Below are 20623 nucleotides of genomic sequence, written 5' to 3' on the forward strand. Positions count from 1 at the left end.
ACAATCTCGGCTCACTGCAACCTCCGCCTCCTGGGCTCAAGCAATTCTCCTGTCTCAGCCTCCCGAGTAGCTGGGACTACAGGTGCCTGCCACCACACCCGGCCAATTTTTGTATTTTTGGTAGAGACGGGGTTTCACCATATTGGTCAGGCTGGTCTCAACTCCTGACCTCAAGTGATCTGCCTGCCTCGGCCTTCCAAAGTGCTGGGATTACAGGTGTGAGCCACCGCGCCAAGCCGAGGTTTTATTTTTCAAAATAAAAATGCATTAGCAGTTGTAAATGGACTTGCTTTCTTTGTTAAGGAACAAAGATCCTGGAGTCTGATGGCTTATATTTTTTCCTTTGGTTAGATTTCAGAATCGATGTGCTTGTTGTACCACAAGCATCTGTTTAAACTTAGGCAATTATTCTGTATTGGTTCCATTAACCTACTTTTAAAATAACTTTAATTTTGTATTGGCATACATAACATCAGCATCTCTGAAGCAGTTCTAATAAAAGTCACTATCCTTAATTGCTTAAATTTTTTTTTTGAAACAGGGTCTCACTGTGTTGCCTAGGCTGGAGTACAGTGGTGCAATCTTGGCTCACTGCAACCTCTGCCTCAGGCTCAAGTGATCCTCCCGCCTCAGCCTCCCGAGTAACTGGGACCACAGGCATGCACCACCACACCCGGTTCAGTTTTTATATTTTTGGTAAAGACAAGGTTTCACCATGTTGTTCAGGCTGGTCTCAAACTCCTGAGCTCAAGTGATTCGCCTGTTTCGGCCTCCCAGAGTGCTGGGATTACTGTTGTGAGCCACAGTGCCTGGCTGCTTAAATTTTTTAACAGAGTAAATGATAAATGTTTCACAGTGCATACTGGCTTTGTTTTTCTTTTATTCCTAATTTTTTGACATTGGCTCATTGTATCCCAAGGCATTTGAGGGAGAGCTGAAGTAAAATGTTTCAGAAACTATCTTCTAAAGATTTTTCTACTAGCTTCTCCAATAAGTTTTAGAAATACAAATGTCCACAGAAATATATTATAGCAAAAATATTAATAGCATAATTTATAATATGACAAATGTTACTCTTTTTTTTTGAGACAGAATCTCACTCTGTCGCCAGGCTGGAGTTCAGTGGTGTGATCTCGGCTCACTGCAACCGCTGCCTCCCAGGCTCAAGCGATTCTCCTGCCTTAGTCTCCCGAGTAGTTGGGACCACAGGCACACGCCACCACACCCAGCTAATTTTTGTATTTTTATTAGAGACGGGGCTTCACCATGTTGGCCAGACTGGTCTCGATCTTAACCTCGTGATCCGCCCACCTCGGCCTCCCAAATTGCTGGGATTACAGGCGTGAGCCACAGCACCTGGCCTATGTTACACATTTTTATGAGGAATTTTATGCTTAATATGTCTTGCTGCTAGAGATTTTATGCAAAATATACACACTGATAGAGTTAATGTTTCAAGAGAGAATATTTCTAGAAAATAATATTAAGTACATTTTAGTTCTTGGTTTTGCTTTTATATTTGCTTTTTGATATGTGCCTATGCTTTTTATATAGATTTCGTAAAATGAACAAGCGCCTGGTTCCGAGAAGACCCTTGAGTGCCTCTTTGGGTCAACTTAATGAGGTGGGCCTGCCTTCAGCAGCTATCCTTCCAGATGAAGGTGCAGTGGATCTCCCTAGCAGAAAACCTCCTGCTCTGCCAAATGGAATTGTATCAACAGGGAATACAGTAACACAGCTTATTCCACGAGGGACAGACCCCAGCTATGATTCTAGTCTGAAACCAGGAAAAATAGATCATCTGAGCAGTAGTGCTCCTGGATCCCCTCCTGACCTGTACGTCATTTTTCCTAACTCTTATTTCAAAATTTCTTCTTCATAAAGTCGAAGGAAGATAGAATAATTAATGTTTGGAATTAAAAAAAAAAAAAACCCTGATTTTTTTTTTTTGGTCTTTATTTTGTTGCTTTTTTATTTCCCATGCTAGTGTTTTTAAAGAAACAATTAGCATAGCCAGGCATGGTAGCTCATGCCTATAATCCCAGCACTTTGGGAGGCTGAGGTGGACGGGTCACTTGAGGCCAGGAGTTCGAGACCAGCCTGGCCAACATGATGAAACCCATTTCTACTAAAAATACAAAAATTAGCCAGGCATGGTGGCACATGCCTATAATCCCAGCTACTTGGGAGGCTGAGGCATGAGAATCACCTGAACCCAGGAGGCGGAGGTTGCAGTGAGCCGAGATTGCACCACTGCACTCCAGCCTGGGCGACAGAGCGACAGAGCGACAGAGCGAGACTCTGTCTCAAAAAAAAAAAAGAAAAGAAACAATTAACGTAGGGGAAATAAGATTAAAAAATTGCAAATTTTGTAGAAGAGAGGACTATTAGAATAAGTGAGTTTCCCAAATTGTAGCAATCTTTTTTACTTGTAACAATTTATGCACGTGAGAAGTATTTTTTAAACAACTTCCATAATATTATTCCCTTAGGCTAGAATCTGTTCCTAAGAGTATTTCTGCCTTACCTGTGAATCCACATCCTATACCTCCAAGGGGGCCAGCAGATCTGCCTCCAATGCCTGTTACCAAACCACTTCAGATGGTACCTCGAGGTTCTCAGTTATATCCAGCACAACAGACGGATGTTTATTATCAGGATCCTCGAGGAGCGGCTCCACCATTTGAACCAGCACCTTATCAGCAGGGTAACGATTTTTCATTTATATTGCTCACTTTTCTTAGGAATTATCAGAACTGTTCAGGTCAGAGTGATCATTTACACAGTAGCCTCTTTAAGATAAGTAAATGTATAAATGCATTTTTTAATACTTTGGAAAAATTGAGATTTTATGATTAACTAAATACTATGAAATAAATGAAACAAAGTAATAAAAATCAAACCGCCATATCTACTAAAAGCAGTTGCATAATACATGTGTTCATATGTAATATTTATGGAAATAACAACTCACACAAGTAGGCAATGGAAATTTGCTGAGTAAGACAGCATATATTCTCCTGACCAAAATTTTCTTCAAGCATGAAAAAAGAATTAATATTATAGTATGTGTAAATTAAACACCCACAGTACATTTTTCTTCCTTTTAATTATTATTTTTCTGGGCCCTGTAATATATATGAAAAAATGCAGCATACACACCTTTAGAGAGTTTACAGAATAGAATAAATAATGGTAAAGAATAGAAAACTATTTATATGCATGAGTAGTAGATGCGTGTGTGTGGTGTTCATGTATGTGTTAAAAATTAAGTGATCTGTTGTGGTTAATATGAGCTCGATAGAGATTGACTGAAAGACTCAAGGGAGATCATTGAGAACTTGAGGAATCAAAAAGACTTAATGGAAGAAATGCACTAAATAGAGGTATTTGGAATAGAAAAAAAAATTTGAACGGATTGGAAAAATGAGAGTTGAGTTAGGAGGCTATTAATCCTGATGTGAGTATTGAGGAATTAGTGTGGTGGGAAAGGAGAAGAAGGGATTTCAAAAATAGACAAATTTGAAAATTAGCCAGCCTTAATGATAATACCAGGTATGGAGAATGAAGGACAGAAAATAAACTAACGTTTTACATATACAATTTATATGTAAAATAAACACTGAATGATTTTAAGTATTGGATCTCTCTGTCAGAAGCAGTGTAGTACTATAATTTTTAAAACGGGAATAGATTAAAAGTGCTCTCTTTTTCCGAGTCTGTCATTTAATTTTGAATCATGTTGTCTTCTCTACATTCATTCATGAGAATGTTTTTTAATTGATATGGCATTACTAATTCATGCAAAATATGATAAAACGTGATTTGTATCTTCCTTTTGACCATCCATTATAGGAAAAATGCAACTATTTTTGTAGCCTGGTTTCAATTTTAGGTAAATTATTTTAGCTATATTAAGCAGAAAGAGATTTAGTGCAGGAGTTAGGTGCCTGCCATATTGGTGGAGGTACTAAAGAAGCAAACAATGCTCCAGAGCTAGCTGCCAAGAGAACTTGTTACAATGAGGAAGCAGTAGAAGTAGAAACTTCTGTCCTAACTACTTAATGCCAAGATCACGTCATTTGAGGCAAAAGTCTGAAAATTGAGAAACTATTGCCACAACTGTTGTCTCAAGAACTGTAGAGCCAAGCAGTAGCTATTAATCTGCACCAGTAAAATTGGCCTTTTGTGTTCCATGTCCCCTCCCAGTTATTTCAGTTTCAAATTCAAAACTCATGCAAGTGATTGATTTGTGGAACCTGACTTCAAGGATATCTGGGAAATGTAGTTTTTTTGTTTTCCAATGTCTTCATTACATTAAGACACACCAGAAAGAGGGTCAAACAATGAGAGCCAATCTACTATTATAGATTATAAGTAGGGTAGTTTTTTCAATGACTTTTACAGATAATTTTTGCTTATTTTTTAAAAAGCTAACCTGATTATATGAGCAGATGGAAAACTCCTAAAGAAATAAGTAGATTATTAATACTTTAGTGTTTCAGTATTTTAAAAGGTAAAATCTTACATAGAAAACTAAACTGGCTCATTATTTGCCTTTGGGTCCTCTTTTGTATTGTACAGGTATGTATTATACTCCACCACCACAATGTGTGTCCCGCTTTGTCCGACCTCCACCATCTGCTCCTGAACCTGCTCCTCCCTACTTGGATCATTATCCACCCTACCTCCAAGAACGTGTTGTAAACTCTCAGTATGGCACACAGCCACAGCAGTACCCACCTATATACCCATCTCACTATGATGGCCGTCGAGTGTACCCTGCTCAGTCTTACACGAGAGAAGAGATATTCCGAGAAAGCCCTATACCCATTGAGATTCCACCTGCAGCAGTACCATCGTATGTACCAGAATCCAGAGAAAGATACCAACAGATCGAGAGTTACTATCCAGTGGCTCCTCATCCAACTCAGATCAGACCTTCGTACCTCAGAGTATGCTGTATTTTTTTTATTACATAGACTTAATTTGACTATTGCTTGCTGTGATTCCTTTTTATGCAATGACAATAACCCTTTGATGAATTCTTTTTTATAAGAGAGCTTCTTTTTTTTTTAATCTTTTCATAATTTGGGTAGTTTTTTTTTTTTAAACTATATAATGAGAAAAAAATCTGCCTCCTCCCCCCTAATTAACCTTTCTTAGTTTCTGAACTTTAGATGGTTTAATTAACAATTCTAGATCTACTTGGAAATTATGACCAAATAAAAGAAACCTAAATTTAGCTATTTGGAAGATCTTGAGAGTTTGGGGGGTTTTGTTTTACTTTGTTCTATTAAGTGTTGGTGTTTCCAAATGTTAAGAAGGGTATACAAGCTGTTTCATAACTTAAAATATACGCTGAGTGTATTAAATGAATTAATCTGTCCTGAAATTCTCTTTCAATTTTAACTAAGCTTTCTATTTTTAGGAACCTTCTTATAGCCGGCTTCCTCCTCCTCCCCAGCCTCATCCTAGTCTAGATGAACTACATCGCCGACGAAAGGAAATAATGGCCCAGCTAGAGGAAAGAAAGGTTATCTCTCCTCCTCCTTTTGCACCTTCACCAACCTTGCCTCCTACCTTTCATCCGGAAGAAGTAAGCAAATCATTTTTAGTCTCATTTATCCGTGTTTTTGTGTGTGTGTCCGGGTTAAGTCATCTTTGCCTATTCCCAATGGTATGAAGATTTTTTTTCCTGTTTTCTTCTAAAAGGTTTATTATCATTTAGCTCTACAATCTATCTAGAACTGATTTTTGTATGTATGTAATGTAATGTATTAGGAGTCAAGATCCTTTTTTTTTTTTGTTCCTATAAGGCATTGACTCAGCACAATTTAATGAAATCGGCATGCTTTCCCTGGTGTCCTGCTTTATCATAATCAGGTGACCACACACGTGTTTCCTGACCCTATTCTTTTCCATCAGTCTATTTCTATCCTTGAACCGATGCCACATTCTATTCGTGTAGTTTTATAATAAGTCTCAATATGTGGTGTTTATATTTTCTAGTATTGTTATTTTTCAAGAATCAGCATGTTGATTTCCACAAAAACATCTGCTCCAGTTTTGATTAGGATTACATCAGATCTCTAAATCTGTGCTGTCCAATATGGTAGCCACTAGCCACATGTGGCTGTTGAACATGTAATATGTGTCCAGTTTAAGTTCAGATGTACTGTAGTCATCAAATACACACTGAATTCAAGGATTTCATACCAAAAATGTAAAATTCACTAATATTTTTGATATATTGGATTAAATACAATTATTAAAATTAATTTCACCTGTTTTTATTTTTAATGTGGCCACTAAAATGTTTTAATTTTAAATGTGGATCACATTATATTTCTGTTAGACAGTGTTACTTTATTTTTATTTATTTATTTTTTTGAGACGAGTCTCACTCTGTCACTCAGGCTGGAGTGCAATGGCACAGTTTTGGTTCACTGCAGCCTCTGCCTCCCAGGTTCAAGCAATTCTCATTCCTCAGCCTCTCAAGTAGCTGGGACTGCAGGTACACACCACTACTCCTAGCTAATTTTTGTATCTTTTTTTTTTTTTTTTTTTTTTTTGAGTCAGAGTCTCACTCTGTCGCCCAGGCCAGAGTACAGTGGTGCAATCTCAACTCACTGCAACCTCCACCTCCTGGGTTCAAGTGATTCTCCTGCCCCAGCCTCCCGAGTAACTGAGATTACAGGCGTGCACCACCACGCCCGACTATAATTTTTGTATTTTTAGTAGAGACATGGTTTCACCATGTTGGCCAGGCTGGTCTCGAACTGCTAACCTCAGGTGATCCTCCCACCTCAGCTTCCCAAAGTGCTGGGATTACAGGCGTGAGACACCACACCAGGCCTAGACAGTGTTGTCTTAGATCAATATGATGAGAAGTGACATCTTTCTTTTTTTTGAGACAGAGTCTTGCTCTTTCGCCAGGCTGGAGTGCAGTGATGCGATCTCAGCTCACTGCAACCACCGCCTCCCGGGTTCAAGTGATTCTCCTGTCTCAGCCTCCCAAGTAGCTGGGACTACAGGCATGAGCCACCATGCCCGGCTAATTTTTTGTATTTTAGTAGAGACGGGGTTTCACCATGTTGGCCAAGATGGTCTTGATCTCTTGACCTCAGGTGATCTGCCTGCCTTGGCCTCCCAAAGTGCTGGGATTACAGGCATGAGCCACTGCGCCCGGCTGAGAAGTGACATCTTTCTAATATCAAGTCTCTATGAACATGATATACCCCTTCATTTATTTGGATTTTCTTTATACTTCATACTTCAGTGTCTTGCGCATCTTACATTGAATTTATTCCTAGATAACCAATGTTTTTTGAAACTATTTTAAATAGAATTGTTTGGAAATTTTTATTTTCTATTATTAATATAGAGAAATTAAATAGATTTTTATGTATTGACCCTTCTATTCAGCAGACTTGCTAAATTTCTTTATTAATTACAATACTGTTAGTAGATTCTTTTGAATTTTCTGTGCACACAATTATGTCCTCTGAATAATCTTTTTTCTCCTTTTTAATCCTTTTGTTTTGTCTTTGTCTTATTATTTTGGACTCCAGCATAATACTGAATAGAAGTCATGATAACACATATTCTTGACTCCTTTCTAATCTTTGAGTAAATGGAGCTTTTAATAATAATTTACCATTATCATTTTTGCTGTAGGCTTTTTGGTAGAAAATCTTTATCATATTTATGAAGCTTTTCTCTAATCCTAGTTTCAGAATTATTTTAAATAAGAAAGAATATCAAAGATTTATTTAACTCAGTAATGAGGAAACCAGCCAGAAAAGTTGGTTTAATGAATAGGAAAGAACAGGTTAAATATAGATAGTGAAAATCAGAAAAAAAAAACAGTCAAATAAGATTGCTTTAAAAAAAACTGGTTAATCTATCACAGGGCAATAACCATAATTTGGGGAGTCAACTTCTTTGTATTTCTGTATGACAGTGCTACTAGTTATAGTGAATAAGTGTTGTCTTATTATCTTAATGTCTATATGGTCTACAGTGATGTTCGTTTTTCTATTTCTATATTGGTAATTTTTTTTTGTCAGTCCTGCTAGGGGTTTATCAATTTTATTCATCTTTTCAAAAAACCAACTTTTTCTGTTTAAATTTTGTGAGACAGAGTCTTGCTCTGTCGCCCAGGCTGGAGTGCTTGGTGTGATCTCGGCTCACTGCAACCTCTGCCTCCCGGGTTCAAGCGATTCTCCTGCCTCAGCCTTCCCCAGTAACTGGGATTACAGGCATGTGCCACCACACCCAGCTAATTTTTTTGTATTTTTAGTAAAGATGGGGTTTCACCATGTTGGCCAGGCTGGTCTCGAACTCCTGACCTCAAATGATCTGCCCACCTTGGCCTTCCAAAGTGCTGGGATTACAAGCGTGAGCTACTGCGCCCAGCCCAAAAAATCCAACTTTAAAGTAATCGTATTTGTTTTGTTGATTGTACATACTGCTTTAGCTTATAGTTTGTATTTTTTTTTTAAATAATCAAGTAAGATTTCTCAGGATTACAGTTGATACTATGTAAGGAACTTATCTTGCATCCTTTGTGTATAGAATTATGATTCTAAACATTGCTAACTGACAAATCATGAATAATAAATGAAAATTGAGAAGTACATCACACATAGTAAATAGTATCTTGTTGGGTGTATGAAGGAAGTCTACTAAATAGAAGTTGTTCACAATATCTAGTTTTCCCATCTAAACTCTTTGGATGAGTTTTCCACAAAAATGTAGGTTATTAGTAAAGTCACAGCATCTTCTATTAATGTAGTTTTATTTGTAAAGTAAAAACAGCCAGGTGTGCATTAGCTCACACCTGTAATCCCACACTTTGGGAGGCTAAGGTGGGAAGATTGCTTGAGCCCAGGAGTTCAAGACCAGTCTGAGCAACATAGTGAGACCCCATCCCTACAAATTTAAAAATAAAAATTAGCTAGATGTGGTGGGACACGCCTATAGTCCCAGCTACTTGGGAGGCTGAGGTGGGAAGATCGGGAGGATTGCTTGAACCTGGGAGGTCCGTGCTGTAGTGAGCTGTGATTGTGCTACTGCACTCCAGCCTGGATAACAAAGACCCTGTCTCAGAAAAATTAGAGGGGGGGAAGAAAAAACAGGTGTGATATTTTTTCGAAAATTCTTTATTAGAGTACACCCTGGAACTTTGTTTTGCCATATTGTTTTATAAGAAATATGGAAAACAATATGACATTGTAAAAAGTGAGCAGTTTTTGGTATCAAACATTCTAAACTTTGAGGTTCAGTTGTATCCTTCACTATGTGATCTTTTTAAAATTACTTAGCCTCCCTGAACCCTGAGGTGCACGTTTCTTCATTTATAAATCAAACATAATAAAGCCTACCTCATAGTGGTATGGTGAAGATGAAACATAAGGCATCTGGTATGTAGCAGGCATTCAGTAAATATTTCATATTTATTATTGTTATTTTTACTCCTAATAAAAATTATAATAATGTCTTGCTATTACGGAACATTATCTAGAATGATTTTAGTTACTGAGATGCAAAGATATATATTTAAACCTCAGTTCTGATTGTAAACAACCTGAATACAAAAATTAGCTGGGCATGATGGTGGGCGCCTGTAATCCCAGCTACTCGGGAGACTGAGGCAGGAGAATTGCTTGAACCCGGGAGGCGGAGGTTGCAGTGAGCCGAGATCGCACCACTGCATTCCTTCTCAACAAAAATTTAAAGAGCGAGACTCCTTCTCAACAAAAATTTAAAAATAAATAAATAAAACAACCTGTGTATAGTTGTACTAAATTCATACGTTATAGAAATACATGATATAGAAAGAGAAGTTTCTCCAAAATCTCATTTTCTATAACCGTTTATTATGTATTTAAACTTCTTATATATATTTCACCTTCTTTCTGTGCATGAACTAACATTTTTTTAGTAGACACATGATAATTATACAAGTTTATGGGATACAGAGTGATATTTCTTTCTTTCTTTCTTTCTTTTTTTTTTTTTTTTAATTTTTTGAGGTGGAGTTTTGCTCTTGTTGCCCAGGCTGGAGTGCAATGGCGCGATCTCGGCTCACCGCAACCTCTGCCTCCTGGGTTCAAGCGATTCTTCTGCCTCAGCCACCTAAGGAGCTGGGATTAGAGGCATGCGCCACCACGCCCAGCTAATTTTGTATTTTTAGTAGAGATGGGGTTTCTCCATGTTGGTCAGGCTGGTCTTGAACTCCTGACCTCAGGTGATCCGCCTGCCTTGGCCTCCCAAAGTGATATTTCAATACATATATACAATATGCAATGATCAAAGCAGGGTAATTAGCATATCATCTCAAACATTTATCTTTTATTTATATTGGGAACATTCAAAATCCTCTCTTCCTTGGACGATTCGGTATATGATACTCGCTGCTGGAAGGTCAAGGTTACAGAAATGCAGGATGCTTCCAGAGAGTTTCAGGTCACCCTTTGACTGGTAGGCACGTAGCATTTAAATCATTCAGAACAGTCATCTAACTTTTCTTTTCTTTTTTTTTTTTGAGACAGACTCTTGCTCTGTTGCCCAGGCTAGAGTGCAGTGGCACGATCTCGGCTCACTGCAACCTCCACCTCCCTCCCGGGTTCAAGCGATTCTCCCGCCTCAGCCTCCCGAGTAGCTGGGATTACAGGCGCCCGCCACCACACTTGGCTAATTTTTTGTATTTTTAGTAGGAACGGGGTTTCACTATGTTGGCCAGGCTGGTCTCGAACTCCTGACCTCGTGATCTGCCTGCCTTAGCCTCCCAAAAGGCTGGGATTATAGGTGTGAGCCACCATGCCCAGCCTAAGATTGTGGTTTCTTTCTTCATCAAATCAAAAATCATTTTGTTGATATTCCTTTCTTTTGTCAATCTATCATAGGTACTTTCCATTTTATTTTGACTTTGAAGCTCCTAAGTAGAAAATTTTTTTTAAATGTTTCTGTTTTCTTAAAAAAGAGACAGGGTCTTGCTGTGTTGCCCAGGCTGGTGGTCTCAAACTCGTGGGCTCAAGCAATCTACCCACCATGCCCCGTCCAAATTTTTTATGTCATTTGTAAATAAGTAAATAAATCTGAATTGAATTGGTCTATAGAAATAATGAATAAAATTGTATATAAAGATCAGTTTATGATGTTAAAAGTTTTCTTCAAAAAAAACATAATTTTTTCAAATCAGGAAAAACAATCCTCTCTTCTAGCTTTTAGAAAATATATAGTAAATTATTAACTGTACTCACCCTGCAGTGCTATAGAATGCTAGAAGTAATTCCTCCTGTGTAGCTATAATTTTGTATCTGTTAACCAAGCTGTCTTTCCCCTTCCCTCCTCCCATTCCCTTTCTAGTCTCTCATAACCACAGTTCCACGCTCTACTTCTGTGACTCAACTTTTTAGCTCCCACATATGAGTGAGAACATGAAATATTTATCTTTCTGTGCCTGACCAATTTCACTTAATGTGATGTCCTCCAGGCTCATCTATGTTGCTGCAAATGACAGGATTTATTTTTTTATGTCTGAATAGTATTTCATTGTATATGTACCACATTTTCTTTATCAATTCATCTGTTGCTGGATACCTAGGTTGATTCCATATCTTGGCTATTGGGAATAAAACATGAGGGTGCAGATATCCCTTCATATACTGATTTCTTTTCCTTTGGATGAATGCCCAGTAGTGGGATTGTTGGATCTCTTTATTATTTTTATTATTATTCTTATTATTTTTTGAGACGGAGTCTCACTCTGTTGCCCAGGCTGGAGTGCAGTGGCACAAACTTGGCTCCCTGCAACCTCCGCCTCCCAGGTTCAAGCGATTTTCCTGCCTCAACCTCTCGAGTAGCTGGGACTACAGGCATGCACCACCATGCCCAGCTAATTTTTGTATTTTTAGCAGAGATAGGGTTTCACCACCTTGGCCAGGCTGGTCTTGAACTTCCGACCTCAGGTGGTCCACCCGCCTCGACCTCCCAAAGTGCTGGGATTACAGGCTTGAGCCACCTTGCCCAGCCTCATTATTATTTTTTAATAGGATCATTTAGTAAATACATCTTGGTTTTATGTCTGTTTTGCCTTTGTTTTTGTTTTTACCTAATCCATTTTCCTGGCCGTCTTTGTATGTCAGTATATAAATTTATCTTGTTCATTTGAATAGCTGCATATAATACACTACTGTCAGAGATTTTAAAAAGGAGCACTCTTGGCCAGGCGTGGTAGCTCACGCCAGTAATCCCAGCACTTTGGGAGGCTGAGGTGAGTGGATCACTTGAGGTAAGGTGTTCCAGACCAGCCTGGCCAACATGGTGAAACCCCTTCTCTACTAAAAATACAAAATTAGCTGGGGGTAGAGGTATGCACCTGTAATCCCAGCTACTTGGGAGGCTGAGTCAGGAGAATGGCTTGAACCTGGGAGGCAGAGGTTGCAGTGAGCGGAGATCATGCCACTGCACTTCAGCCTGGGTGACAGAGCGAGACACCGTCTCAAAAAAAAGGAGCACTGTAATTGGTAGGTCATGTGTTTTAAAAGTTAGCTGTTCTATCTAAAGTTAGTAAGTAGAAGAAAAATAAAAAAGGATAAAAATTTTTTAAATAGTAGGACAAAAGGGAAGAGGTTATGAATAATAGAAACAGAAGAGTGATTGACAATGAGTGATACTAGTGAGCAGCAGACCCTATGTCAATGCAAAAGGCCAATAATGATGACTCAGAAAAGAGATGTTTTTAGTATAGCGGGAGGCATAGATCCACTTAAATGAACCAATACAAATGAACACTGATATCCCTACATATCAGTGTATATATGTCTTGTGATAAAATGAAAGAAACATTAAAGTTATAGTCCTAGCACTGCCCTATACTGGTATAGCCTTGGTCATATCTGTGTTGTCTATCATGGATTTAGGAGCTTATTAGGTAGTATACATGAAAACACTTTGAAAATGTAAAGCATTTTATAAATGTGAATGTTGCAATTTTAGTGAAAATACATTAGCCTTAGAATAGCTATTCTGTTATTAGACTGGAGAACTTAGCTTGAGAAGATAAAAATTAGACATCCTTTTCATCTCATTGAATCAACCTAAGGAACAGAATTTATTCAAGATATGAATTATTGCTATTAAAGAGATTTCAGTAAAAAGTTACTACATCATCATGTACTACAAAAATCAAAATTTTTAATGTTCTTGTTTACCTTGATTTTATTGAAAGAAACATTGAGGAGGGTCTAGCAAAACTATGGCTTGGTACATATATGCTTAAATGTTTACTGATCTAATGAAGAAAAGGATGAGCAAACCCATAAAATCCTAGCTTGATTCCTGGAAGGATATTGAAATACCTTTTTTTTTTTTTTTAACTTCTGCTAAGGTTAAAAAAAAAAAAACAAAAAAAAACCTGAAAGCTAAAGATCACTCTTCACTTATTTTATATTTTTCATAGTAGTTTACAAAAATCTTCTATTGTGGCACTTAAAAATCAAGTAATCATCATTATGTTGCTTCAGCACGATGTTCTAAGAAATTCCCTGCTTTCTCTGTCTTGTTACTCATAGACCCATTTCCTGTTTTGTTTCTTTTTCCTTTTTTTTTTTTTCTTTCTCCATCTGTAGTTTTTGGATGAAGACTTGAAGGTAGCTGGGAAATACAAAGGAAATGATTATAGCCAGTACTCTCCCTGGTCATGTGACACCATCGGCTCCTACATTGGAACCAAAGATGCAAAACCCAAAGATGTTGTGGCAGCAGGGAGTGTGGAAATGATGGTATGTGTAATAGCTAAGCAATAATTCATACAAATTAAGATAAACCAAATAAATTTTTACCCATTACCATTTAGGCACAAATAATTCAGCTTTGCTTAAGAGTTTCAGACCATATTCTATACTCTGCAGTTGAGTTATCTTTAAACAGTATAGGTTTTTGATTTATTTAGGTGTAAATAAAAATATTTTAATACTTACCGAGACAGAGCATTTATTGTATTTCTGTGCAAAGAGCAATTTCTCAACAATTGTTTAGAACCCAGATTAAATTATTTTACATAATTAATTAAGATCGTGGACTTCTTCACCAAATAAGTTAAAATTCTTTTTCACAGAGAATGGCATGAACCCGGGAGGCAGAGCGTGCAGTGAGCCAAGATCGTGCCACTGCACTCCAGCCTGGGTGACAAAGCAAGAGTCCGTCTCCAAAAAAAAAAAAAATTCTTTTTCACAGCTCTGAAGTTTAAATAACAAAGTTGAATCTAGTGAACAAGAGTAGTATTTGAGTCAGAATTATAGCTGCTCAGCTTCAAGTGAACTCTGAGATGCTGAAATTTAATACTTGGGTTATTTTATTCTTTAGTGAAAAATCATGTAACACCAGTGTTTCTAATAACCAAGTTTAAAATATTATCAAAATATCTATTTTTTGGGGGGGGGATGGAGTTTCACTCTTGTTGCCCAGGCTGGAGTGCAATGGCGTGATCTCGGCTCACCGCAGCCTCCGCCTCCCAGGTTCAAGTGATACTCCTGCCTCAGCCTCCCGAGTAGCTGGGATTAGAGGCATGCGCCACCACGCCCAGCTAATTTTATATTTTTTAGTGGAGGCGGGGGTTTCTCCATGTTGGTCAGGCTGGTCTCAAACTCCCGACCTCAAGTGATCCACCCGTCTCGGCCTCCCAAAGTACTGGGATTACAGGCGTGAGCCACCTTGCCTGGCTTCATCTTATCTCTTTTTATAGAAATAGGATCAATCTTCGTCACCCAGGGTGTAGTGCAGTGACATGATTATGGTTCACTGTAGCCTCAAACTCCTGAACTCAGGTGATCCTCCTGAGTACCTAGGACTACAGGTGCTTGCCACCACACCCAGCTAATTTTTTTAAAAAAATTTTGTAGAGATGGGGTCTTGCTATGTTTCCCAGACTGATCTTAAGCTCCTGGCCTCAAGTGATCCTCCCGCCTCTCCCTCCCAAAGTGCTGGGATTACAGGCATGAGCTACCCTACCTGGATAGTATCTTAATTCCCTTTTTATTTTTTAAAGAAATAAAATTTTCAAGAAGTAGTTATATCCCCCTGTATAAATTTCCCAAGTCTCATTTTTCTCCCTCTTTCATTCCCTCTAAGAAATCTCTATCCTGAGTTTAGTATTTATCATTTGCATGGATAATTTTATTTCCCCTAAGACAGGATCTCCCTCATGCTGGAGTACAGTGTCACAATCACAGCTCACTGCAGCCTCACACTCCTGGACTCAAGTGATCCTCCCACGTCACCCTCCCAAGTAGCTGGGACACAGATATGTGATACTATGCTCAGCTACTATTTTTTTTTTTTTTTGGTAGAGATGAGGTCTTGCTATGTTGCCTGGGCAGGACAGGCTGGTCCTGAACTGGGCTCAAGCTATTCTCCTGCTTCTGAAAGTGCTGTAGTTACAGGTGTGTGCCAGTATGCCTGGCCATGGATAATTTTATACTATTCCTAAACAATGTTGTTTTATATGTTTATAGACCTTATGTAAATTATACACTTCAGCTTGCATTTTCATGTTTTCACTTAGCATTGCTTTTAAGATGTGTACTTTTTTTTTTTCTTTTGAGACGGAGTTCCACTCTGTACCCAGGCTGGAGTGCAGTGGCGTGATCTCAGCTCACTACAACCTCTGCCTTCTGGGTTCAAGTGATTCTCCTGCCTCAGCCTCCTGAGGAGGTGGGACTACAGGCACATACCACCATGCCCAGCTAATTTTTATGTATTTTTAGTAGAGACGGAGTTTCATCATATTGGTCAGGCTTGTCTCGAACTCCTGACCTCAAGTGCTCTGCCCTCCTTGGCCTCCCAAAGTGCTGGGATTACAGGTGTGAGCCACCACACCCGTTCCGTATTTATATCTGTAGCTCAGGATTATTGATTTTAGCTGCTTTTATGAGATATTCTGTGTAACTGATACCAGTGATTATTTTTTGTATTGGTGGACATTTAGGCTATTTCTGATCTTTCACTATTATGTATGGTACTCCAACAAACATTCTTATGTATGTCTTCACGTGTGTGAAAGTTACACTTAAAAATGGTATTGCTGGCTGGTTACTGTGGCTCATGCCTGTAATCCCAGCACTTCCGGAGGCCAAGGCAGGCGGATCACTTGAGGTCAGGAGTTTGAGACCAGCCTGGGCAACATGGCGAAACCTCAACTCTACTAAATACACAAAAATTAGCTGGGCATGGTAGCAGGAGCCTGTAATCCCAGGTACTTGGGAGGTTGAGGCAGGAGAATTGCTTGAACCTGGGAGGCAGAGGTTGCAGTGAACCAAGATTGCGCCACTGCACTCCAGCCTAGACAACAGAGTGAGACTCCATCTCAGAAAAAAAAAAAAAAGAAATGGTATTGCTGAAAGGTATGCCTTGACTATTATTATTAACCCATTTGTCCTTATTAACTCTAACAGAGGTTTCCTAGGTTATTATATAGATTTTCATAGATAAATACTTTTCCAGGTGGTTAAGAAAAGACCAATATTTGCAATAAAAAAAGAAGATTTGGATGCTGATAACCACTGTAAATGAGTGAAGTGATATCTAATAGCATAAATATGATTATATGCCAGCCCCCCCCCCCCAAAAATAGAGAGTTTTAGAGGAAGAAAAAGCAAAATAAATCTTTTTTTTTTTTTTTTTTTTGCAGTAGGATTACAGAAGCATTGTTTTTAAGCTGTAGTAAGGCTTTTATTGGAATGAAATGAAGGGAAATTAGGCAGGAATCTTTGCCTTGTACTTGGCTTTCAAAAGGAAAGGGTTATTATATTAAAGTAACACGAGTATTAGCAAAATAAAACTCATTTTCTTAAATCAGTAAAGAATTAAAAAGTTTGGGCCAGGCATAGTGACTCAAACCTGTAACCCCAGCACTTTGGAAGGCCAAGGTGGGAGGACTGTTTGAGCCCAGGAGTTCAAGACCAGCCTGGGCAACATAGCAAGACCCCATCTCTTCAAAAATTTTTTTAATTAGCTAGGTGTGGTGGTGCACGCCGGTCCCAGCTACTTGAAAAGCTGAGGCAGGAGGATTGCTTGAGCCCAGGAGGTTGAGGCTCACACACTACTGCAGTCCAACCTGGTAACAGAGCAGAACGCTGTCTCAAAAACAAAAAGTTGCAATCCAATCTAGAGGTAATTGAAAACCTCCCAAATAGGTGAAAGAAGTCTAACCTAGTATTTCTCAAATGTTAATGTGCAAACAAATTATATATTTGTGTGTCTATATATATATGTGTAACATTATATAGGGATAAATATATATTTGTATGCATATATATACTAGGTCATTATATATATTTCTTAAAGATTGAATTGGCTTTTATTAGTGATTGATTAATCAGGAAGCATTTCATCTGTGAAATAGAAAGATGCTCTAATGAGCTAAACAGAAAGGAACAAAACTCAGATTAGTTGTTTCAAAGTTATTTTCCTTATAGGACTAAAGCAGAAGGGACTTACCAGTTCAAACTGAGTGGTCCTCTTATGATTGATTGCTGTGAATCTCCTGTTTTTTGGAAAACTGGTCCATTTTCAAGTTCAGTTTGATTTTGTGGCATCTAGCACAAGTGATTACATTCTGCTTTGATCTGGTGTCTTGGGGCTTAGTGCGGGAGCTTAGTCCAAAACAGTGGCCTCCCATAAATTTTAAAAATATATTTCTTAGGACAGGTGCAGTGGCTTATACCTGTAATCCCAGCACTTTGGGAGGCTGAGTTTGAGGCAGGAAGATTGCTTAAGCCCAGGAGTTTGAGACCAGCCTGGTCAACACAGGGAGACCTCATCTCTATAAATAATAAAAAAAAATTAGCTGGGTGTGGTGGTACATGCCTTTAGTCCCAGCTACCTAGGAGGATCACTGGAGCTCAGGAGGTTGAGGATGCAGTGAGCCATGAGAGTGCCCCTACATTCCAGCCTGGGCCACAGTGTGAGACCCTGTCACCCCTCACCTCAGAGGTTTAAAAACCAGTGTTACATAAAAACAACCAAAGGTAACTAATGATTTTAGTCTTACCAGTAAGAGTGTTGTACTCTTCTTTACCCTTATTACAGATCTAGAAAAAATTAGGTTACAGAGCAATCTGAGTGTGGGGTAATTTCTCATTTTGCTTTTTTATCAGAATGTGGAGAGTAAAGGAATGAGGGACCAGCGATTAGATCTTCAGAGAAGAGCAGCAGAAACCAGTGATGATGACCTCATCCCATTTGGAGACCGACCAACAGTGTCTCGGTTTGGTGCCATCTCACGAACTTCCAAAACTATATATCAGGGTGCTGGTCCAATGCAGTCTATGGCACCTCAGGGAGCTCCTACAAAGTCTATTAACATTTCAGGTAAGAATCTCAGAGGTAAGCTGACCTAAAGGGTTCATAATCTTGACTTTCAGCATTACCCCTGCTCCCCATTTGCTATCAGTGTTTTTAGTAATCTTGCAAGGCAGTAATTTTCAAACTTTCCATGGAATCATCCCTGTAAGAAAGGTAATATAACCGGGAGAATTTTAGGTATATAAACTGAAATTAAATGTCTATATGTGAAGCTTTCCTAATGTTTCTTCCCCACTCCACCCCCACCCCAAATAGCTTGTTATTTGGGGGAATAACATTCTCATTATACAGTAATTTGGAAGAAAAACTACAAAGACTGAAAGTTCATTGGGGAAGAAACAAACATATATCAGCACCCAGCATCATGCTGCCTGACATTTAGAAAAACAAAGTTAAAGAATTTTAAAAATCTGGCCATTTAGGGTAGATACCAGATATCTGTGTATGCAATACGCTGATGTCTTTCAGATTATGAGTACCTTAAAAGAAGAATCAAATATGTGAATTAAACCATAATAAATCATTCTCTTACAGATTATAGTCCATATGGAACCCATGGTGGCTGGGGAGGTTCTCCATATTCACCTCATCAAAACATACCTTCTCAGGGACACTTCAGTGAGAGGTATGAGTCATTCTTTTTGCTTGAACAAACATGTAGAAACCTTTAAAATTAGGCAACTTCTTTTTGTTTTTCTGGTCAGTAATATGTTAACAAAATGAAACGTTAAAATTTACTTCACACTTTCTTTCTAACCAAAGGGAGAGAATATCTATGTCAGAAGTGGCCAGTCATGGAAAACCCCTTCCATCTGCTGAGAGAGAACAGCTACGACTAGAATTGCAGCAATTGAACCATCAGATTAGCCAGCAGACCCAGCTACGTGGACTAGAGGTACCAGCCTAGAGAGCCATTTTTATTCCAATTTTTGAAGGGTTCTCAGAGATTTTAAATAGGAACTTTTGAGGCACTATGAACAAAAAACTTTAAGGTCTGTTTCTTAGGAGTTAGTGTAGGTTTCCATTCTTCAAAGAATTCAATACTGGATTTAGCTCTGGGACAATAGAAAATGTAAAATTTCTACTACCTAAGAATAGAAAACAGATTACCTAAAATTTCCAACAGGAGCTTATATTCCCTGATGGCACATTTAATTTTTGTTTGTTTGTTTGTTTGTTTTGGTTTTCTTTTTTTGAGACAGTATTGCTCTGTTGCCCAGGCTGGAGTGAGGCGGCGTGCTCTCAACTCACTGCAACCTCCATCTCCTGGGTTCATGCAATTCTCCTGCCTCAGCCTCCTGAGTAGTTGGGATTATAGGTGTACACCACCATACTCAGCGAATTTTGGTATTTTTAGTAGAGATAGGGTTTCACCCCTGTAATCCCAGCACTTTGGGAGGCCGAGGCAAGCAGATCACGAGGTCAGGAGTTTGAGAACAGTCTGGCCAACATAGTGAAACCCCGTGTCTACTAAAAATACAAAAAATTAGCCGGGCATGGTGGTGTGCACCTGTAATCCCAGCTACTTGGGAGGCTGAGGCAAGAGAATCGTGTGAACCCAGGAAGCAGAGGTTGCAGTGAGCCAAGATCACGCCATTGCACTCCAGCCCAGGCTACAGTGTGAGACTCCGTCTCAAAAAAAAACAGAACTTTGACTTAAAAAATAAAACATAGTTCTGGTCTAATAAGAATAATAACACTTTTCATTTACGTAGTTCTGTACCACTTAAAAATCACTACCACTTATCTTATTTGACACTTACAATATCCCTGATAGGTTAGGCAGGTGATATTGTCCTCCTTTTTTGACTGAAGTATATGAGTTTCTCAGAAGTTGAAACATGAACCCAAGTCTTCATACTCCAGATTCAGTGTTCTTTCCATCATGCTGCCTGACACTTAGAGAAACAAAACTAAAGAATTTTTAAAATCTGGCTGGACGTGGTGGTTCATGCTTGTAATCCCAGCACTTTGGGAGGCCAAAGCAGATGGATTGCTTGAGCTCAGGAGTTTGAGATCAGCCTGGGTAACATGGCAAAATCCCTTCACTACAAAAAGTGCAGAAATTGGCCAGGCATGGTAGTGCACGCCTGTAGTCTCAGCTACTCAGGAGGCTGAAGGCATGAGGATCACCTGAGCCCAGGGAGGTCGAGGCTGCAGTGAGCCCTGATGGTGCCACTGTACTCCAGCCTGAGTGACAGAGTAAGACCCTGTCTCAAAAAAAAAAAAAAAACAAAACAGGAATTTT

The 20623-nt window shown here is 38.8% G+C and overlaps 1 protein-coding gene across 7 annotated transcripts in view; it reads left to right on the forward strand.

Moving 5' to 3' along the window:
- The window catches only part of RC3H1 (ring finger and CCCH-type domains 1), a 95681-nt gene that overhangs the window by 61504 nt on the left and 13554 nt on the right, over positions 1–20623 (forward strand). For all 7 annotated transcript variants that reach the window (XM_024232244.3, XM_063726429.1, XM_024232262.3 and 4 more), the window contains exons 10-17: positions 1555–1836; positions 2493–2707; positions 4585–4955; positions 5432–5599; positions 13641–13793; positions 18168–18381; positions 18910–19000; positions 19138–19270. In XM_024232244.3, coding sequence (XP_024088012.1) covers positions 1555–1836; positions 2493–2707; positions 4585–4955; positions 5432–5599; positions 13641–13793; positions 18168–18381; positions 18910–19000; positions 19138–19270 — 1627 coding nt within the window. The remainder of the gene's footprint in view (positions 1–1554; positions 1837–2492; positions 2708–4584; positions 4956–5431; positions 5600–13640; positions 13794–18167; positions 18382–18909; positions 19001–19137; positions 19271–20623) is intronic.

The sequence above is a fragment of the Pongo abelii genome, chromosome 1 (genome assembly GCF_028885655.2).
Source record: "Pongo abelii isolate AG06213 chromosome 1, NHGRI_mPonAbe1-v2.0_pri, whole genome shotgun sequence".
NCBI classification, from domain to species: Eukaryota; Metazoa; Chordata; class Mammalia; order Primates; family Hominidae; genus Pongo; species Pongo abelii.